At 39.4% G+C, this 23944-nt stretch overlaps 1 protein-coding gene across 1 annotated transcript in view; it reads right to left on the bottom strand.

Moving 5' to 3' along the window:
• Positions 1–628: 628 nt before the first annotated feature.
• Positions 629–23944, bottom strand: part of TFAP2D (transcription factor AP-2 delta) — a 61187-nt gene continuing 37871 nt past the window's right edge. Inside the window, exon 8 of the mRNA XM_045866016.1 lies at positions 629–848. Coding sequence (XP_045721972.1) covers positions 629–848 — 220 coding nt within the window. The remainder of the gene's footprint in view (positions 849–23944) is intronic.

The following is a 23944-nucleotide window of genomic DNA, read 5'->3' as shown; positions in this document are numbered from 1 at the left end:
ACACCACCAAGGCACTGGTAGTTAAGTGGGCTAGGGGTGACCAAAATTTTGGGATTTCTGTCAATTCATAGGATAAAGATTCATGACTGCCCTTTTCAGTTCCCAAAGCATTTATTGATGGATCGATTGCCAGACTGGTCTATTGAATGGAAAGAGGCACTCTTCTGTTACCAGGGGGTTAAGTGGAGAAACACTGGAGCGGTAAGCACTGGTGGCAGATTCCAGTTGGTCATGCTTTCTAATCCCTAACTACATAGTTGGATAAGAAAGTGCATCAGTTAGACGTGAAAAAGCACGTGCTGCCCCTCCAGAGTCCAGAAGTGCTTAAAAACTGTGATGTATAGAATCCGGAACAATAAGTTACGTGCACAAAAAGAGTTTATCATAACATAAAACTAAAAAGTGACAATTTCATCACACGGTTACACTGCTGTTTTCCTTTTTTTTTCTTTTTTTGGGGGAAGTTTTGTCCTTTTTGTTTCATTTTTCATTTCCATTCTTGTTTTTTATGGAGGGTTGGGGGAGGGTAGAGATGTAGTCCACTGAAGATTAATCACCCTCAATGATATATATATTAGAAAAAATATCAGCAGCAAGACTCTCTAGAAATAGATTCTGTTTGATGTAGCTAGTCTGTCTTTTCTGTTTTGCCCTCTTTCACGGCAGCCTCTGAAGTTTTCCGCAGGGGGGCTTTCTCCGAGTTGGCATGTCCTTGGCCAGAATCTGCCGCTCCGCCATTTTTGTGGGTAGTGTGCTTTTCCAAGTAGTTCAGCATTTCACTGAGGACTGTTTGGAAAGTGCTTAGGGCTGCACATATTGCTGGAGTCCCAAAGCCATGAGTGATCAAACTGGAAACGAGAAGTGGTAGGGAAAAAGAGATGAACAACTTACAGTATGATACAGAACAAGCATTTGATCCAGAACATTCAATGAAACAGGCCTTTATTGTGTTCCTAAGTGGTGTCAAGCATTAGAAAAGATAGAACACAAGTCAACGTATCGCTATTGACCATAAGAAACTCAGGATGCATTTAGAAGATTTGTCATTGATAGACTTGATATACACTAATGATCAGCAAGCCTAAGTAATTAACACATGATTTGGCTCTGATTTGCTCTCTCATTAAAAAAGCCCCAAAATTACAACTTTCTGTATGTGGGGATCATCTCATTTTTAAGAATGGCGTATATGCTGGTATGAGAACAGATCGCACAAGAAGTAAAGGCTGACTGAGTAGGCTTGATGGCTAGCTGTTCCTCCAACTTCGTTCTTCTCTTCTTCGTAGTAACAAAGTTTTATCTGGGTACACGGTCACATAGCTGGAGACTACATTTTTAAGCTTTCCTTGCAGTTACATTTGGACATGGGACAAACTTCCCACAATAGAACATGAGGGGAAGTGTTGTATGTGATTCCCACCTGCTTAAAAGGAAATTGAGTGCCCTTTATTTTTCTCTCAAAATAGTTAAGCAGCTCTGCAGATGAAGATAATCACCTTGGTGGAGGGGGAGGATAGAACAAGACTGAAGAAACCTACTCACCTTCAGTGTCCTCAGTGAGAGAAAAATAAAATTCTATCTTATGTAAGCCACTCTCTGTTTGGGTTTTAACGGCTAACTAATTAACTAATAATCAGAAATAATGAGAAAATGTAGGGAGTGTCATTGGCAACTTCAGCACAGATAAACCTTCCAGTCATGACAAATACCATCTCTAGCTGAGCAAATACGTAATTGTAGATTGACTCTTGTGAACAGAACCGCCCCACCCCCCAGCTTGTTCATTTGGTCAATTGTTTCTGAAGTGAAACTCTGCCAGGTTGCTCCCCATAATTAATACCCTGTAATAATATAAAAAGATATGCTTGACATATATTATGCATATGTTATAATGTATACAACATAGTATATATGTTATACATTCAATAAACAGAGCTATTAACTGCTCACAAGTCCTAGTATCATTGTTATGACATTTGCAGTTTTTAATCATCCTCCATAATATGTTAACTAGCTTGTTACCCTTCGTAAGGTATGTGATCTTTAGGAGCAAAAATAAGGAGATTTTAAAACAATGCAAATGAAGGATTTACGGTCCAAGGTAGCCTGCTGATATGCCTGAGTGGTGACAATAATAGGATCTATCACATGGAATTGCTTATATTAGTCCATAAAAAGGGCTCAGGATGATGCCAGACCTATAGTAAGTGTTCAGTAAATGGTAGATATTGTTGGCTATGGGATATTCATGGTAGGAGTAAAATTTTCTGCATGTCTCACATTATACTCCACAGGTTGCTAGCATCTTTCATCTGAACATTTTACAAAGCCTGCTCTGTGCCTAGGTCATAATCAACATATATTACAAAGGAAAGTCTTCAGTCTTCAATTATTTAGAAAATAAGAATGGTTAGTGCTTAGACAACTATGCTCGCCAAAATTTGAAGTATAAAACATCATCATAGTTCAAGCATCTGCATATCTTTGCTACAGTATCTTGCTTTGCTGAGCCGGAAAACTGACCTCAGCTCCATTTCTCAATGAGATACCTAGAAGGGAATCCATATGCTTTAAGATCTATCAGGGAATCTGGACAACAAATGGAATTGATAGGTGTGGTGGAAGAATTAATCATGGCTGCATCCACAAAGACAACTGAGTGAAGCCATTCATCAATGTCGAAATGCTTGGCTCTGGTTACAAACTGCCCTTCTTGCTCATGCTTTATTCCTGTTTCGAGCTCCTTGTACCCACTGGATGAATTTTATTTTCCTCTATAGTGCCATGTTCTCTTGGTGGGGACCACCCTCTTTATCTATGGCAGAGTATGCAGAATTTAGTTTCACTACGTTAAATATTAAAGTTAATAAGCCAATATTTGAATTTTGAACATATGCCAGGCCCTGTTCTATGTGCTTCATTCTGCATCACCTTCTATAATCCTGGAAACAACACTAAAAATTAGGTATTATTTCCATTTTTACAGATGAAGACACTCATGTGCAGAGGTAAGTAATTTGTCTGAGAAATCTAATATTCTGTATTGCCTCTGTGCTTATGTTCTCAGGATGTGGGTGTGTTTTATTTATTTATTTATTTATTTTTAGGAAAGTCACATTCTGTTGGCGGTTTTAGCTTAGTTTCTCAAATTTTGTTCTGTAGGCAGACTTGTAGGCCCGGAAGGTGAGAATTCTTCTTACTCTTCTAAAGATCGGGGTTTTGAAAAATCAAGTACAAAATGAGTAGGCCTATAGAAATGCTTTAATTCTCCATGTGGAGAAGAGGTGTCCCCATAATGAAAGATTCTTAAGCTGGTCTCCTTTCTTGGCTGATGGCCTTGCTTACTTCTATACAATGCACTATCAGCAGGATGCCCTGTCACCTCTGCCCTGCACTGAGAACCAGGCATGCCAAGTCTTCACACCGGCTCTGACTTCAGGCACTTTGTGATCTGGAAGAAGTTATGTAGCTTGGTAAGATGACAGTGGTCTGACTAGGACATCTGCAAGTTCTTTCCAACCCTAACCTTCAATCCACAGGTGCTACTGCTCTTTTTTAAACCCAGGACATGGAGAGAAGGTTATGGATATTGGAAGACCACTGGGCTGAACAGAGAAGTCTAAAATTGATTGTGGAATCTTTAACACGAGAAAAGTAACTTTATGTTGTATACCTGAAACTTAATATAACATTATATGTTAATTACACTTAAATAAAAATAAACAAAACTTAAAAAAAAAAGTAAAGTAACTGCTTGAAATGTTATCTTTCAACATGGGAAACAACACGTAAATTGTTAGTTTTCTTCATTTAACATCACCTGCACATCAAAAAACATACATGGCACACTGCATAGGATGATAATAAGTACAAAAGATAGCTTCTGTTCTAGCAGTTTTCAGTGAGGTTTATTAATCTAAGTAATTAAAGTAATTTAATATTGTATTAGAATAGCACAGAAAAAAAGTGTGAAATCACAGGATGATTAAAAGGAATTTCTAGAAATATCATGCTATTCTGTTGGCCCCAACCACTCCAGAAAAATAGGTGTATATCTCACTCATAGCGACATACAAAAAGGTGAAAAGGAATAATGTAGAATCTATAGAAAAATAAAAGAAAAAACAGAAATAATAAGGCTGACTTTCAGTTCTAGACAGAAAATAAACTGAGGTCATCTGTTAGTCAAATCTCTAAAATCTTTGATAACAGAGATCAATTTTTGCCTTTAGAAAATATTATTTTTCAGCCACAGACTTAACATTGACATTATACTTGGCATTTGCATATATTTTCATCAGATTAACAGGAGAGGGATTTCACAGGCAAATATTACCTGGGTCAAATAGTAGCCATGAACGGTTTGAAGTAGGTAGTCAAAATTTAGAAGTTCTTCTAAATTCAAATTCATCTAAAAGTGTATCCTCAGGAATGAGACAAGTGAAAGAGACTACTAGCATTGTGCTCAATGTGTCCTCTTCATGCCACATTTTCAAAATCGTTCCTGAAGTTGGCAGCCAGTATGAATGCTGTTATCAGATTTCCTATCATATTTGCATTTCTCAGTTCTCCTTCCTCCCCCCTTTACAGTCATGTGTTCTATTTCTTTATTTTTGAAAAGCTTATCTCAGGCTCCTCTCTTCTCTATCCCCAAACCTGTGATGGTCATTCCTATTTGGGCACCTTCGTTTGTCCTCCCTTTTCTTCTCAGCTGATCTAAAGTCCACTGACCCATCAAGTCTCCTTGGATGACATTGAAAAAAACGTGTTCATTTCCTGGTCCCTTAAGACACTGAAAAAGATTTGCTCCTGCCAAAGGATAGAAACTTGCCAAAATGATAAGAGAACTTAAATAGACTTTTTAGGAGAAAGGAGTAACATTCCCCCCCACCTCCACCCCCTACCACCACCAAATTGTAAAACTAGAGCCTGGAAAGACAATGGGAAGACAAAGACAGGGGAGGGTAAGATCTCGGTCACCAAAAGGAGGAGGACTGGAAGCCATATGCTTGGCCTCACAGCCCAGTGATAACCAAAGTATGCTAGATCTTAATAGAGTGGCAAATAAGATGCTGTATGTGTCTCTAAAAGTTTGCGGTTTGAGCTCTTACTATAAATTGGTAATCTAAAGTTATAGTCCCATCTTAAAAATACACAAGAGTTGTTAAAATAAAACAAACCACAAAGGAACAGCAACTACAAAAACAAACAGGGCTGAGATGGGTCAGTACTATCATCAGCCTATACTCTTCCTGACACTGTCAGTTGCCAGCACTCGGTTACCGAGGCAGGAGCCTCAGGGGAGAGTGGTGGTAGGGGGCGGGGTACCTCAGTGTCTGGAATGATTGGCTTACCAAAAGGCTGAAGTTTCCCTGGCTTCATTTGGAAGTCTCTGAAGCCCAGGCTGGTAGGATTCAGTGTAAAGTTAGGTTCCAAGAATGGGAAAGAGGAACGTGGCAGAGAAGGGAGGGGAGGGGTGGGACGATGGTGCGATCTCAGCAGAGGAAAGACTAAATGGTAATTAAGATACTTTGCTTTCTTTTCAAACAGTTTAATGTTTAAAACTGTCAGTGATATAATGAATGCAGTTGAGACTTTTTTTTTAAGTATAGGAAACTCCTAATTCAGGATAAAGAAAACAGGCATGTGTTTTTGAGACACCGGAGTTGTTAGGTAATCTTTGAAAAATCTTGGAAGATAGAGAGAAGTTGTGAAATAGAGCAGAGTAACTGCCTTAATAATCAATGCGGGGCGGGGGGGTTGTTGGATGGAAAGAGACAGATTTTAGGAACTCTACCTTATTAAATTACATTTAATTAATCCCTTAACAAGTTCCTTGCAATGGGACATTTAAAAAAGAAAAGATTTATTTATTTTAGAAAGAGAAAGAATAGGGAAGGACAGAGGCGGAGGGAGAGGGAGAGAGAGAGAGAATCTCCAGTAGACTCTGCGCTAAGCTGAACTCAGAGCAGGGCTCGATCTCAGGACCTTGAGATTACGACCCTGAGCAGAAACCAAGAGGGGAATGCTTAACCGACTGTGCCACCCAGGTACTCCTATAACAGGACATTTTTAACATCAGGTACATGGAATGTAAGTTTACATAAGGTAAGATTTATCCTTTTTAGGAATACAGACTGTTGAATTTTGACAAACCCATGCAGTTGTGTAACCACTATGATTACCCAAAACATTTTCTCATGTTCCTTGTCCATCAACCCCTTCTCCCCAGGCTCCTGGAAATCAGCACCCTAATTTCCATCCCTGTAGTTATTACTTTTTCCCAATTGTCCTATAAACTGAATAATAAAGTCTATAGACTGTTATAACTTGGCATAATAATTTTGAGATTCATCCATGTTGTGGTGTTTATCAGTAGATTATTTTTTATTGCTGGTTAAGTATTCCATTGAATGGATTTATTACCATTTGTTCATATAATGGGTCCTTACAATTCTGAAGTGTTAATATTTTAAAAAGGGAAGTGACCACAGAGGTGTTTAGTAAGGAGCCCAATAAAGTAACTGTATTTTTTAAAATATATATTTTTTTATTTTTAAGTAATCTCTACACCCCATGTAGGGCTTCACCTTACAACCCTGAGATCAATAGCTGCATGTTCCACTGACTGAGCCAGCCAAACACCCCAGTAACTGTATTTTTTTTTAACAAAGTGTTATTAAAGGACTAATAATGCATTTTACTATAGGATTTAAGCAATGCATCTGACCAAAATTTCCCCAAATACCATGTGATAAATTGAGAGGACAAGTGAACTAGATGGGAGCCGACTTAGGGAAACTCACAGCTGGTTGGGCAATGATGCCCAAAGTGTAGACCTTGGACATTTGTCAACCTTGAAGCGTGTTTCCAGTGGAGTGCTGTAAGACTCTCCCATGCATCCCACTCTGCTTGCCATGTTAATTGACAATGTGATTGAAGGCATCTTAGATTTAAGTGCTGGCATTAAAATAGAGGGGAAAATTCCTACATTGGATAATGGAACCAAAATTTAAAAAAAATTTTTTGGTGGTAAAAAAGCATTGGTGGTGGGCAAAACCAAAGGTGTGAAATTTAGGGGAGATTAAGGAAAACCTATCCATTTGCAGTATGCTGACAGAGAGATCTGACCCAAGAGCAATTCTTAGGGAAAGGCTCACCAAATCAGTAAATCTAAGTTTAAAAAAAAAAAAAGCAACGGTCAAAATTTGAGATTTGGATCACAGCTAGTCAGGCTTACAAGTTATATTCACCTTAAACTATTCTCTCTCTCTCTAACTAGATTCCAGCTCATTGATTTCATTTTCCTATTACTAATTTCACACTGAGGAGCAGGAAGGTTCTGACAACTTACCGGGAGCAACACAATTACCCACTGAGAAAATCCAGACTGCTGTAGTTTATGGCACCCGATGTCAGAGAAAATGCAACTTCTATTTAATAGTCATGGCCTTAATTTTATTCATGGTTTTATAAACTCCTATTCTGCCAGATCCCCCAATTAACACTCTCAAGAGCATCTTTGTGCAACATAAACCATCTTTTCAAATTGGCTGAGCTCAGGAAGACAGTAACTATGCTGGATCCAAAAGGTGAAATTCTACTTTTGACTTTCTCCCTGAGTGTTAGGATATGTTCACATTTCAGCAATTGGAGGGATAGCTTAGAGCAGAACCACAATTTTTAGGGAGAGAGTATGTTTGTGTGTGCACATGGATCTATGGACTTACACTGTTTTTTGTCTTTTTATAAGGTGGCATTCTGGGGGTACCTGGGTGGCTCAGCCTGTTGAGCATCAGACTCTTGACCTCAGCTCAGATCATGATCTCAGGGTTGTGAGTTCAAGCCACAAGTTGGGCTCCACATTGGGCAGGGAGCTTACTTAAGATAAATACATAAATGAATGAAGGAAGGAAGGAAGGAAGGAAGGAATGAATAAAATAAAAATAAAATATAAGGTGACATTCTGATCTCTTCTTGACCAATGGGCTTGACCTGAGTAAGATATAGATTTCAACTTTTTAAGGGAAATGTATTGCAACAGTTCAAACTGTATTCTCTATCAGTAGGGCTAAAAATGAATAAATGGAGACAGAAATGACAGAGGTAAAAATAGAAGATGGAAAAGAAGAAATTGCTATTTGAAAGAGAATAAATTATAATCCTCTCTTCTTTTTCCCTGTGTGATTTTGCTAATAAGACATTAGGAACAATCCAGGTTTAACTCAGTGTTTATGCTTATAAACTACTTGCCATGAAAGATAAGAATCTATCAGGAAACTTCTGTATAATAGAAATTTCACAAACTTCTCTTCATACCTTGTGATCTCTCATTAAGTACATTTTTTACTTGTGGCTAAGGCCTTATAAGTTCATCTTGAAAATCTCCAGGGGTGGCTGGGTGGCTCAGTCGGTTAAATGTCTGCCTTCAACTTAGGTCACGATCCTGGGGTCCTGGGATTAAGCCCAGCATTGAGCCCCACATGGAGCCCCGCATCAGACTCCCTGCTCCATGGGGGGGACTGCTTCTCCCTCTCCCTCTGCCTGCTGCTTCCCCTGCCTTTGCCCACGTGCTTTCTCTCTGTCAAATAAATAAATAAAATCTTTTATTAAAAAAAAAAAGAGAAAATCTCCAAAGCTTCAGTCCTTACTTGGAATATAAATTAATAGAGGATTCTGAAAAGACAACTACCTAAGGAACAAGAGCTATTTTACTTTCCTTAATCCAAGTAAATATGGTTTATACTTCAGTAGCTTTGTTGTATGCTAGAGAATTGTTACAAAGCTGTTTCCATATTGTTCGAGCTGTCCTTCAGAAATGCTTTATCATTACTTTTAATTGATTTGTCTAAACTAATTTAAATTAAAACATTAAAGCTATTTTCTAAAACATAGCCTAAAGCAAATGCCTATGGATTCTTCCGCTGAACTCTTCCTATCTAAAGAGCTGGGCTTAGGATCCAGCACATCCTTTCCAAATACTAATAAGGAAACACTGGTTTAAAACGTATTGAAAAGGTGGGGCACCTCGCTGGCTCAGTCAGTAGAGCATGTGACTCTTGATCTTGGGGTTGTGAATTCAAGCCCCACATTGGGTGTGGAGCCAATTTAACAAACAAACAAAAAAGTGAGGAATAACAAATAAATAAATAAAATGTATTGAAAAGGAAATGGCAGCCTCATTAGTATTTCCTACTGAAGACTAGGTCACTCAGGTGTGTCTGACAACAATGGATGGCATTTTCTAGCTTTCTTTTGGAAGACAAAAAGCTGAACATAATTAGATACTATTGAGCTACAAACTAGTAGACTGAAGATCAGTAGAAAATAGCCCACCGCTGGTGAGTGACAGCCTCGCGCTGCGGACGGGGCACAGACTCGAAGACCCGTAGCATCGGGAAAGAACTTTAAGGCAGCCCCCGCGGTGGAAAACCAGACTGGCGGGGTCGCACGCATGGAACTGCAGCCCCTGGACAGAAACCGGAGTGACAGTCGCACGCATGCGAACTGCAGCCTCCGAGATGGAAAATGGTGCGCAGGGGTTGCGCCGGTGAACTGCAACCCCCAGGGGTGGAAACCCCAATTGGCGGAGTCGCGCGCGCGCACACGCGCGTACTGGGAGCGGCTGGCGGTTTTAGAAGCACAAAGGGCAGAGATGTGCCCCAACCTGGAGGCAGGACTGGGAGCGCTGCGGAGGGGCGCACAACCCAGGCCGCTGCTGTTTATAGCAGCAGGGACAGAAACGGAGACAGTGTGGCCTGGAGAGCTCACTGAAGAACAGACTGCGGTCTCTCTGCTTTGAGGCAGACGGTTGGAAACGGTCTCTTCTGCTCTGACTCGCAGAAGAGACGTGGAAAGCCGCCAGGGAAAGGCGCCAGAGAACAAAAGCCCCAAAGACTGATTCCCACTGAGCCCATCCCCCGCCACAGGGGCGCAGGGCAACTCCACCCAAACAGGGTTGCCTGAGTAACAGCGCGGCAGGCCCTTCCTACAGAAGACAGGCTGGGAAAACAAGAGGCCAGCAACCCTAAGGTCCCAAGAAAACAGGTGCATCTTGCTTGGGTTCTGGTCAATAATTTGGACTCTATACATTCCCTCAAACACCCACCAATAGAATGACTAGGAGGAGGAACCCCCAAAACAGGAAAGACTCAGAGATTATGACTTATGCTGCAGATTTACAAATGGATGCAGACATAACCAAGATGTCAGAGATGGAATTCAGGCTAGCAATTGTGAAGACAATGGCTAGAATGGAGAAATCAATTAATGGCAACATAGAGTCTCTAAGGGCAGGAATAAAAGGTGAATTGGCAGAACTTAAAAATGCTATCAATGAGATCCAATCCAATCTAGATAATCTAACAGCTAGGGTAACTGAGACAGAAGAGAGAAAAAGCGATCTGGAAGATAGTATAATAGATAAAAAGGGAAAAGAGGAGGCCAGGGAAAAACAACTCAGAATCCATGAAAATAGAATCAGAGAAATAAGTGACACCATGAGGCATTCCAATGTCAGAATAATTGGAATCCTGGAGGGAGTGGAGGGAGAGAGAGGGCTAGAAGATGTATTTGAGCAAATCGTAGCTGAGAACTTCCCTAATCTGGGGAATGAAACAAACATTCGAGTCCTAGAGGCAGAGAGGACCCCTCCTAAGATCAAGGAAAACAGGCCAACACCCCGGCATGTAATAGTAAAACTTGCAAATCTTAGAACCCAGGAAACCATCTTAAGGGCAGTTAGGGGGAAGAGATTCCTTATGTACAGAGGGAGGAACATCAGAATAACGTCAGACCTATCCACAGAGACCTGGCAAGACATATTCAGAGTACTAAATGAGAAGAACATGCAGCCAAGAATACTTTATCTGGCAAGGATTTCATTTAGAATGGATGGAGAGATGCAGAGCTTCCACGACTGGCAGAAGTTGAAAGAATATATGACCACTAAGCTGGCCCTGCAAGAAATATTAAGGGGGGTTCTATAAAAGGAGAAAGACCCCAAGAGTGATCTACAACAGAAATTTACAGGGACAATCTATAAAAACAATGTCTTCACAGGCAACATGATGACAATTAATTCATATCTTTCAATAATCACTCTCAATGTGAATGGCCTAAATGCTCCCATAAAATGGCACAGGGTTGCAGATTGGATAAAAAGACAGGACCTATCCATATGCTGCCTACAAGAGACTCATTTTGAACCTAAAGAGACATCCAGACTGAAAGTGAAGGGATGGAGATCCATCTTCCATGCCAGCGGACCTCAAAAGAAAGCTGGGGTAGCAATTCTTATACCAGACAAATTAGATTTTAAACTAAAGTCTGTAATAAGAGACACAGAAGGACACTATATCATTCTTAAAGGGTCTATCCAACAAGAAGATCTAACAATTGTAAATATCTATGCCCCCAACATGGGAGCAGCCATATACATAAGCCAACTATTAACCAAAATAGTCATATTAATAACAATAGGTTAATTGTAGGAGACCTCAATAATCCACTCTCAGCAATGGACAGATCATCTAAGCAGAAAATCAACAAGGAAACGAGAGCTTTGAATGATACATTGGACCAGATGGACCTCATAGATATTTAGAGAACATTCCACCCTAAAACAACAGAATACTCATTCTTCTCGAGCGCACATGGAACTTTCTCTAGAATAGACCATATACTGGGTCACAAATCAGGTCTCAACCGATACCAAAAGATTGAGATTATTCCCTGCATATTCTCAGACCACAATGCTCTAAAGCTGGAACTCAATCACAAGAAAAAATTTGGCAGAAATTCAAACACTTGGAAGCTAAAGACCACTCTGCTCAAGAATGTTTGGGTCAACCAAGAAATCAAAGAAGAACTTAAACAATTCATGGAAATCAATGAGAACGAAAACACATCGGTCCAAAACCTGTGGGATACTGCAAAGGCGGTCCTAAGGGGGACATACATAGCCATCCAAGCCTCACTCAAAAAAACAGAAAAATCCCGAATTCACCAACTAACTCTACACCTTAAAGAACTAGAGAAAAAGCAACAAATGACGCCTAAGCCACGCATTAGAAGAGAAATAATTAAAATTAGAGCAGAAATCAATGAATTAGAAACCAGAAACACAGTAGATCAGATCAATGAAACTAGAAGTTGGTTCTTTGAAAGAATTAATAAGATTGATAAACCATTGGCCAGACTTGTCCAAAAGAAGAGAGAAAGGACCCATATTAATAAAATTATGAATGAAAGGGGAGAGATCACGACTAACACCAAGGAAATAGAAACAATTATTAGAAATTATTATCAACAACTATATGCCAATAAACTGAGCAATCTGGATGAAATGGAGGCCTTCCTGGAAACCTATAAGCTGCCAAGACTGAAACAGGAAGAAATTGACAACCTGAATAGGCCAATAACCAGTAACGAGATTGAAGCAGTGATCAAAAACCTCCCAAAAAACAAGAGTCCAGGGCCTGATGGATTCCCTGGGGAATTCTACCAAACATTCAAAGAAGAAATAATACCTATTCTACTGAAGCTGTTTCAAAAAATAGAAACAGAAGGAAAACTTCCAAACTCATTCTATGAGGCCAGCATTACCTTAATCCCCAAACCAGGCAAAGACCCCATCAAAAAGGAGAATTTCAGACCGATATCTCTGATGAATATGGATTCCAAAATCCTCAGCAAAATCCTAGCTAATAGGATCCAACAATACATTAAAAGGATCATCTACCATGACCAAGTGGGATTTATCCCTGGAATGCAAGGGTGGTTCAAAATTCACAAATCAATCAATGTGATAGAACACATTAATAAGAGGAGGGAGAAGAACCATATGGTCCTCTCAATTGATGCAGAAAAAGCATTTGACAAAATACAACATCCTTTCCTGATTAAAACTCTCCAGAGTATAGGGATAGAGGGAACATTCCTCAAGCTCATAAAATCCATCTATGAAAAACCCACAGCAAATATCATCCTCAATGGGGAAAAGCTGAGAGCCTTTCCCTTAAGATCAGGAACACGTCAAGGGTGCCCACTCCCACCACTGTTGTTCAACATAGTACTAGAAGTCCTAGCAACAGCAATCAGACAACAAAAAGAAATAAAAGGTATTCAAATTGGCAAAGAAGAAGTCAAACTCTCTCTTTTTGCAGACGACATGATACTTTATGTGGAAAACCCAAAACACTCCACCCCCAAATTACTAGAACTCATCCAGCAGTTCAGTAATGTGGCAGGATACAAAATCAATGCACAGAAATCAGTTGCTTTCTTATACACTAACAACGCAACTGTAGAAAGAGAAATTAAAGAAACGATTCCATTTACAATAGCACCAAAAACCATAAGATACCTCGGAATAAACCTAACCAAAGAGGTAAAGGATCTATATTCTAGGAACTACAGAACACTCATGAAAGAAATTGAAGAAGACACAAAAAGATGGAAAAATATTCCATGCTCATGGATCGGAGGAATAAACATTGTTAAAATGTCTATGCTACCCAGAGCAATCTATACCTTCAATGCCATCCTGATCAAAATTCCAATGACATTTTTCAAAGTGCTGGAACAAACAATCCTAAAATTTGTATGGAATCAGAAAAGACGCCAAATCGCCAAGGAGATGTTGAAAAAGAAAAACAAAGCTGGGGGCATCACGTTGCCTGATTTCAAGCTATATTACAAAGCTGTGATCACCAAGACAGCATGGTACTGGCACAAAAACAGACATATAGAGCAATGGAACAGAATAGAGAACCCAGATATGGACCCTCAACTCTATGGTCAAATAATCTTTGACAAAGCAGGAAAAAACATGCAATGGGAAAAAGACAGTCTCTTCAATAAATGGTGCTGGGAAAATTGGACAGCCACATGCAGAAGAATGAAACTCGACCATTCTCTAACACCATTCACAAAGATAAACTCAAAGTGGATGAAAGACCTCAATGTGAGACAGGAATCCATCAAAATCCTAGAGGAGAACATAGGCAGTAACCTCTTTGACATCGCCCACAGCAACTTCTTTCAAGATACATCTCCAAAAGCTAGTGAAACAAAATCAAAAATGAACTTTTGGGACTTCATCAACACAAAAAGCTTCTGCACAGCAAAGGAAACAGTCAACAAAACAAAGCGGCAACCCACAGAATGGGAGAAGATATTTGCAAATGACACTACAGATAAAGGGCTGGTATCCAAAATCTATAAAGAACTTCTCAAACTCAACACCCAAAAAACAAATAATCAAGTCAAAAAGTGGGCAGAAGAGATGAACAGACACTTCTCTGAAGAAGACATTCAAATGGCTAATAGGCACATGAAAAAATGTTCATCATCATTAGCCATCAGGGAAATGCAAATCAAAACCACACTGAGATACCACCTCACACCAGTTAGAATGGCCAAAATGGACAGGGAAAGAAACAACAAATGTTGGAGAGGTTGTGGAGAAAGGGGAACCCTCTTACACTGTTGGTGGGAATGCAAGTTGGTACAGCCACTTTGGAAAACAGTGTGGAGGTTCCTCAAAAATTTAAAAATAGAGCTACCCTATGACCCAGCAATTGCACTCCTGGGTATTTACCCCAAAGACACAGATGTAGTGAAAAGAAGGGCCATATGCACCCCAATGTTCCTAGCAGCAATGTCCGCAATAGCTAAACTGTGGAAAGAGCCGAGATACTCTTCAACAGATGAATGGATAAAGAAGATGTGGTCCATATATACAATGGAATATTACTCAGCCATCAGGAAAGATGAATACCCAACTTTTACATCAACATGGATGGGACTGGAGGAGATTATGCTAAGTGAAATAAGTCAAGCAGAGAAAGTCAATTATCATATGGTTTCACTTATTTGTGGAACATAAGGAATAGCATGGAGGACATTAGGAGAAGGAGGGGAAAAATGGGCGGGGGGAATTGGAGGGAGAGATGAACCATGAGAGACTATGGACCTGAGAAACAAACAGAGTTTTAGAGGGGAGGGAGGAGGAAGGATTGGTTAGCCCGGTGATGGGTATTAAGGAGGGCAGTACTGCATGGAGCACTGGGTGTTATACGAAAACAATGGATCGTGGATCTCTACATCAAAAACTAATGATGTATTGTATGGTGACTAACATAATATAATAAAATTAAAAACTACAAAAAAAATAAACAAAATAAAATATTTTATTAAAATTTATTTATTTTTATTAAAATAAAATTATTTATTAAAAATAAAATAAAATGTGCAAAAAAACCCCCAGAAAATAGTCCATTTTCATCATTTAGGTAATCAGAGTCAAAGCTGACTTCATTTTGTCAAATTTCAACTTTCTACCTGGAAAATGTTTGACAAGCAAACATCTCTTCCTCTACTTCTTTCAGTGTGTATAAAGGCTGAAATAGTTTGGGTTATTATTCTCATTATTTTGTTCTGTTGCATCATTCCAATGGGTGTTTGCTATCATGTATCTTTGATTTCCTGAATCGCATAGAGATACCACAGTCACCAACCTCAGCTCTGTTTTTTTGGCCTCCGGGAGGCATGCAGGCAGCAAGATTTAAGGGGAAGACAAGCCTCCTTCTCTTTCCCTCCTGGATTATTCAGCTATGGCAGGCTTAGGTCCAAATGTAGCCTGAGGCTCAGTCTGTACTCCCTCCTATGGTTTTAGGTGGCAGCCAGAAAAATGCCTTCTTCCACGCATGAGAACAGTGGTGAGGGCAGCAGGCTGGGGAACAGCCTCTGGAGAACGCCAACCAAGGATTGTGGGGCTTCTCTGTAGAACCTTACTTCTTTTCCGAGCTGTGAGGGTAAGGCACTTCATCTCTTGGAAGCAGCACAAACCCTGAATATAGGCCATGGACGGAGACCTCACCCTGAGGAAAGTAGCTGGGCTTATCCTCCCAAAACTTGATGGCATCTATCCTTTGTAGCCTAACCAGCCGTGGACACAGAGGAAAAGAGAAACTGTCTGATTGTGTTTATTTTCTACATAGATTATATTGTCCCATGGCCCCAAGTGCTTTTCAAATGGAGTTTCATTAAAGTGTATAATTAAGGTATACAGTTCTCTGGTGGTGAGAAATTATTGAAATCTACTCATTAGCAAGGCCTTGACAGCACTCATAAACATTCTGTGCTTCCTTCAGCTAGTGGTTCTCAACCTCAGATACATAGAAAAGTCACCCGGGGAGCTTATTAAAAAAATACCAACGTGTGGGTCCCACTCCAGAGATCCTGATTTAATTCGCTTGGGGGGATTCCACGACATCAGTATTTTTTAAACAGTACCCATTCAATTTAAATGCAGCCAGGGAGTTGGGTATGTTCCCTTAGGGCCAAGAAGTAACACCTAACTACCATGTCTGCTATCCTTCCCAGGAAAAAGAGAATGAAGAACTTCAGCATTTCCCCCAAGAACTTCTGTAGAACCTTAGTTTCATGGGCTGTTAATAGTGACTCTGAGAAAAAAAGAGTTCCTGTGATCATGTTTTAGAAACATGGGGTTGAGTATTTCTTCCATTCAGAAAGGGTTCTGGGAGCTTTTGATATGCTAATGTGTAACTGGTATAATTCAAGCACATTATAAGAGGCAGGGTTTCCCGAACCATAAAACACTTGACCATGAGACACTTTCAAGGAGCATCTCATGGGGCTAGAGTTCTACAAAACTCAAAAACTCCCTTTGGAGAAGTGTATTTATGACTGCCCTGAATCTCTGCCGGATTGGGACATGTGTTGCCCATCTACTGTCCTAAGGTCCTGTTCCCTGCTCTTCTCAGCCACTTACTCAGGTCCCAAAGGGGATTGAGTCCTTGTGATTCCATTTTACTTCAATCCAGCTCATTAGCAAAGGAGGCTATGGATATAATCATTGCACATGCATTAGGAAACACCAAAGTCAATCACATTCAAGTCAACTTTTTGAAGGTAAAGACATATTTGACATCTGCACCCTATTTTTGCATATAGCAATAGAGATTTTAGGAATAAATGAACTATCTCCTTATATTTCTATCAAGCAATTCATATTTTCTATTTAGAATAAGGGAATGGAATGGCTAAGCTTAGGATCTTGTGCTATTTTAGATGAATTTTATTCACTTGTTGACTTTTTATTTTTTTCCTCTTTTTTTTTTTAGATTTTATTTATTTATTTCAGAGAGAGAGAGAGCACATGAGCACAAACGGGGGAGGAGCAGAGAGAGAAGCAGGCTCCTGGCTGAGCAGGGAGCCTGACGCGGGGCTCGATCCCAGGACATTGGGATCATGACCTGAGCCAAAGGCAGATGCTTAACCGACTGAGCCACCCGGGTACCCCAATTGTTGACTTTTTAAAATGAACAAATTTCTAAAACATAAAGAGAAAAATGACATCATCATATGGAAACACAGCATAAGTAATGATTTAACATGGAGCGGTAAATGGAAAATGGGGTAAAATATCATTGGTCTAGAAGAAGCCTTAGAGATCATCCAGCTAAACTGTATCAATTTATGGATGAATGTACAGAGGCCAGACTGGTAAAATGTCTCCTCTAAATCCACACCAGCCGCTGTAACAGGAGTAGACCGAGTTAAGTCCCTGAAACCCATCCTGAGTGCTTCCCACAATCCTGTGCTGTCTACCCAGACTGTCCTCCGACCCACAGCTCAACAAAGATAGAAATTATTTAAATAAAAATTCCCAAATTTCTTTACCAACTATGCATTCCCCAATTATTCACACATGTTGTTTTTAGGGTGCCATGTTTGGAACTTATTAGAAATAGTTGCCTCTGGTTTCTGTTGTTTGAATTACTAGTCTCCTAAGTACTGCACCTAAAAATCATTTAAGATGTCATCAAGTGACCTTCAAGGGATGCTTTTATATATGTATCTCCTGCAGTCTTTGGTTTGGTGCCATGTAACTCGTGAAGTACAATAAATATTGGCAACTAATTTAATTATTCAATTTCCTGCTTAATGTTAAATGAACGTTAAATAATGTAATTTAATGTAGATTCATACAAGAAGTTCATCATAATTCCACTTGTCTACTAAGGGGATGAAAACTGTTGCCTGTTTTATTTTTAGTCTACATTTTTACTAGTGAAAATTTTACTTTAAGGGAGACTATTTTTACTCTTATGTAAGTAGAAACTGTCCATATTTAACTAGTGAATAAGACCTGACCATTTACAGGTATGTTTTTCTTTGCAACTGGGAATGGCACACAGGTTTTGAAGTTTAAGTTTTAAAGATTTTATTTATTTATTTGAGAGAGAGAGAATGAGAGAGAGTACATGAGAGGGGGGAGGGTCAGAGGGAGAAGCAGGCTCCTCGCTGAGCAGGGAGCCCAATGCGGGACTCGATCCCGGGACCCTGGGATCATGACCTGAGCTGAAGGCAGTTGCTTAACCAACTGAGCCACCCAGGCGCCCCTTGAAGTTTAAGTTTTAAAGTTGCATTTGAACCTTACATAAAGAAGCTTAAGTGGGAAATATAGGATTTTTTTTTCTTCACAATTCAGGCCCATTATTTTGAATATTCTTAAACAAAATGGTCCTAGAAGTCCTCTTGAATTGGCAGAACATCCTGAAGGAGGCTTAATAATTTTATTTCTTACATGCTAAGCCTCATTGTATGATTTATTTCATGATGTTTTCTTTTGAGATTAGAGATTGCACTGAAATTTCTTCATTTCTCTTCTGACACTAATGAGTGATTTCACAGGATTAATAAAACCATCCACTGCTGATTACCTTCCCTACCACTTTCCCATTCCCCCCAAATGAGAAAAATAAAAACAAAAAACAAACCTATACACACTTTGGGCTCCTTGGAGACAACCAAACAGGTCACGTTCAAGTAGAGACACACATGGTCTCCTGAGTGAGCTGCCGAGCATATGGCGCTCAGAAGATAGTAGCTGAGTTGACTGGAATTCATGTCATATGTGGAACATAAAGAAAAGGGGATGAATAGCCCAGCAAGAGAAAACCAGACACCAAAGTTGTCTTTAGAAATTGGGAGGGAAATGGAATTAAACTGACTGTGGAAATCCCCCAGGGAGTGGGACATTAGGGAGACAGATGTTGCCTCAATGGAAGGAAGGCATTTCAGATAGAGTTGTCAGAGATAGAAGGGATGTCTGGGCAATGAAAAAAAGAGTCTGTTATTGAAAGTTTTTGAGCCTGGAATGGGTGACAACCTGACAAGAATGCTGGAGAGAAGATCCAAATATTGAAGGAGAGTGGGAAATGTAAGGGGCCTTCCAACATTGAGAATCAATGAAGATGTCATCACCAGCAAATATACAGATATCTGGGAAGTGCCTATACATTTCTTATTTCCAGGAATGATGGGAGAAGTATTTCTCCCATTTCTATGGGAGGGTCTATTTCTAAGGAGGTGTGATGTCAATTCACTTTTTGACTGCAACAGAAGAATTAAGCATATTGATCATTTCACTTCCCTAGCCCATGGTTCGATTAAAACACCATGGCCCTGGGAATAACCCAGTGGAGAATACATCCAAGACCTAATAGAGATATTATCATAATCCACATTGATGAATATATTTATTGGGTACATACTATGCACTAAGTACTATGGATAGATAGATGAAAGCCTTTCTTAATTACTCCAGGTAATTACCTGTATTGTACTTAATCCTTTCTTACAAAATCTCTCATATATTATAAGTTTTTGTAAGTAATTTTCCTCCGCATTACAAGTTCCTAAAGAATGTGACAATCCTTGAGTCCCAATCTTTGCACCACTGGCCATTACCACTGTAAAATACAAGAAATAATAACATTTCACGGTCCTAAGATGGGTGCCAGGAAAGAAAACGTCCTCATTTTTCTGATAGACTGCTTTTTCTGAATGGAGCATTAAAGATAGTCTAATTCCCTCCCCTTGTCAGACGTGCTTTCACTTGACTTCAGATTCAAGGTGATTAGGAGAACGTAAGAGACCAAGAAGAGAAAAGTTGCTAAGACTTCCTTGAGATCGCAAAGAGGGGAGTTGCTAACATTGCAGAAAATGAGGCCCCTGGGCCTCTGTCTGAGCTGAGTCTGTTCTGTCTGTGAGGCCCCATGCCACCTTGGTCTAATTGCCATCGTTGTTCCTGGGAATTGTATCTGTGGGGTGTTGTGTAGATTTCAATCAATTCTCTTCCCTCTTCCAGTAGGTGTTACAGTGTCTGCTGTGTTCTGTACACTCTTGATGGTACTCAGTAAATTATAAATAACGACTAAGCCTGACTGCTGTCATTTTGATGGAAACAAACAACTTTCCAGGCTATAGATTGTGAGAAGAGTCACTGCTATATGGTTTCCCAGAGCACACAGATATGGCAACTACCACAGAAAACTGGACATAGTTATCTGTGCTTTATGAGGTCAGATCATTCCCTAGCTTTACGTGGACATATTCATTGGGCCGAAAGGAAACCACAGTCCTCAGGTGCCAAATCAACCACACTGTAAGGAGTAATTCAAGTGGTCTACACTGGGAAGGGTATTTTGACCAAGTAAAATAATAGCAAAAGTCGATGTTACTAATTAGAGCATTCTCTATGCCTATCCAATCACACTCTCTCCTTACTTCTTTCCCAGCCAGAACTCAGCAAAAACAGTAGAAATATCAGACTCTGCCAAAGGACTGTTTTCAAAGTTAAATATGTTATGCTTCCTAACTAATTTTTCTCTTGAGCTTATGCTTCTATCAAAATTAAAGTTACTGCTGTCAGTCGGAAATTATGAAAGAGCCACATTCCATGCTGACATGTTTTTACCCAGATTATTAGCAGAATAATAAGTATAGAAACCTTTCAATACGTTGGTATACAAGACAGAACTTTATATAATTCTCAGTGTTACTTTAAAAATGAATCAGAACGGTTTTTCTTCCAAAGTTAAAAAAAAATAAATAAAAGCTAATAGTCTAGAAATATCCTAGGGCTGTGGTTCTTAAAGCTAACTATTAGAATCAACTTCAGAGTTCTGCAAACAACACAGAAGCCCAAGTCCAATGCTAGACTTGACCTATTAAATTAGATCTTTTAAAGTATATTCCTGACCTTGAGATTTTTTAAAAACTCCAAGAGAGATTTGGAGCTGGGAAACCAGGTTTAAGGGCTACATTTAAAAAGTGTGAAGTCTGGGGAGCCTGGGTGGCTTAGTCATTAAGTGTCTGCCTTCGGCTCAGGTCATGATCCCAGGGTCCTGGGATCGAGCCCCGCATCAAGCTCCGCATCGAGCCCCGCATCGGGCTCCCTGCTTGGCAGAAAGCCTGCTTCTCCCTCTCCCACTCCCCCTGCTTGTGTTCCCTCTCTTGCTGTGTCTCTCTCTGTCAAATAAATAAATAAAATCTTAAAAAAAAAAAAAAGTGTGAAGTCTTTTTCAAGGTCAGGCAGCAAGCTGACATTTATAGTCCTATTAAGTTATTCTATTGAGGCTTCTTTTAATAAATGCACAGAAAAAAAAAAAGACATACATTTAAACTTGATCTGTATCAGGAGACTTCGATTTGGGTTTTAATTGGAAATGTCAACCATGTATCTTTTGTTTAAAAAGACATAGTTTAAGACATGAAGAAAAATGAAGCTGGACACCTACCTTACCTTATATACAAAAATTAACTCAAAATGCATTAAAGACCTAAACATAAGACCCACAACTATAAAACTCTTAGAAGAAAACAGCGGGAAATCTTCATGACTTTGGATTTGGCAAGGATTTCGTAGCTATGACACCAAAAGCACAAGAAACAAAAGTAAAAAAAAAAAAAAAGGGCAAGTTGAACGACATAAAAATTTCTATGCATCAAAGGAGATAATCAACAGAATAAAAAGGCAACCTACAGAATGAAAGTATTTGCAAATCCTATGTCTAAAAGGGGCTAATATCCAGAATATATAAAGAACTTACAATTCAACAACAAAAAAGCAAATAACCAGATTAAAAATGGGTAAAAGACTTGATTAGACCTTTCTCCAAAAAAATGGCATAGAAACGGTCAACAAGCTTATGCAAAGATGCTTCACATCATTCATCAGTAGGGAAATACAAATCAAAACCACAATGAGATATCACTTCATACCCATTAGGATAGCCACTATTAAAAACAGAAACAGTAAATAGTAAGTGTTGGCATGAATGTGGGGGAAGGAGAACCCTTGTGTCCTGCTGGTGGGAATGTAAAAGGGTGCAGCCACTATGAAAAACAATTAACATACTTATTGGGTACATACCATGTGCCAAGTACTGTGGATAGAAAGACGAAAGCATTTCCTAATTATCCCAGGTAATTACCTGTACTCTGCTTAATCCTCTATTGTAAAATCTCTTTCATGTATTATAAGTCTATGACAGTTTCTCAAAAAATTAAAAAAGAATTACTATATTATATAGTAATTCTACTTCTGGGTATATATCCAAAAGAATTGAAAGCAAAATCTCAAAGAGAGATTTGCATACCCACTTTCATAGCAGTACTATTCACAACAGCCAAGGGGTATCCATTAATGAATGAACAGATAAGCAAATGTGACATATACATACAATGGAATATTATTCAGTTTTAAAAAGGAAGGAAATTCTGACACATGCTACAACACAGATGAACCTTGAGAACGTTATACTGAGTGAAATAAGCTAGTCACAAAAAGACATACTGTATGATTCCACTTATATGACGCATCTAGAGTAGTTAAAATCATAGAGACAGAAAGTAGAATGGTGGCTGCCATGGGCTAGGAGACGGGGGAAAGGGGGGAAATGGGGAGTTTTTTAATGGTTACAGAGTTTCAGATTTGCCAAATGAAAAAGTCCTGGAGAGTGGTTGCGCAGCATTGTGCATTACACTTAACACTGCTAAATTGTTCATTTAGAAATGGTTAAGATGGTAAATTTTACGTTAAGTGCTTTTCATCACAATAAAAAAAGATATAATTTAGGAAGTTTGCTATAAAGTGAATTTTAGTTATGATGAGGGGGCAGAAGGCTAGCTGAGGACAAAGCAGAAGCTAGTACCCCCCCCCCCAACTTTGGGATATATGTGACATTCCTCAGGCACTCCTGGCTGCCCTAAAGGAAAAACAAATGGTTAACTGATGGAGATCACAGTCCTGCAGGACAGAAGTCTCCCTCAGTTTACAAATGTCCTAGTGACTTACAAGGAAGAGCTTTCTTATCAATAACCTAACTTCCAGAGACCCATAACTCAGTTTCCTGAAGCCCTAACATCCTCCCCTACATGAAATTGAGGGAGGCTGAGGCAGAGGAAATGTAAATAATATTGAATTTCTTTTGAACCTGAAGCCCATTGACAAGGACGTGTGATAGGAGGAATGTAACACTCCTCTAGGAAACTCCCAACTGTCTTCATGTTCGTGCCTCATTAGAGGGAAAAACAACCTTGGCTTGACAATAACCAGGCCTCCAGTATCCTGAGAGTCTTTAGCATATGGCAGTCCTTCTGGACACCCCCTTTGTGCTCACTTCCCCACTCCTGAGTATATAATCAGCCACTCCTCAAGACCACAGGGCAGCAGCTCTTTCTGCCCACGGGTCTGTCCTCATGCTTTAATAAACCACCATTTTGTACTAAAGACGCCTCAAGAATTCTTTCTTGGTCGTCAGCTCCGGACTCCACCCACTGAACCTCACCTATATTCCAAAACTCCACCAGTTAAATGATTTCTATCATCCTACTACCTTCCACTATGAAATCAGAACATCTCATCAAAATAAATAATCTGGAATATAGTTAAAGCAAAGTAAATAAAAAATCTGGAAAATATTAAAAAGGCCTAATAAATAGGAAATCATAACTTCCCGATATCAAAACACTTAATAATATTTATAACAATACAATATTTATGCCCATGTATATTAATATATAAATGATAATACCAAAATTTTTATAGATGATAGTTTTATAAGTA

Source organism: Mirounga angustirostris, unplaced genomic scaffold (assembly GCF_029215605.1).
Source record: "Mirounga angustirostris isolate CCGP_5_RB_7025 unplaced genomic scaffold, mMirAng1.0.hap1 SCAF_8, whole genome shotgun sequence".
In the NCBI taxonomy this organism is placed as follows: Eukaryota; Metazoa; Chordata; class Mammalia; order Carnivora; family Phocidae; genus Mirounga; species Mirounga angustirostris.
This window is presented reverse-complemented; position numbering and strand designations above follow the sequence as displayed.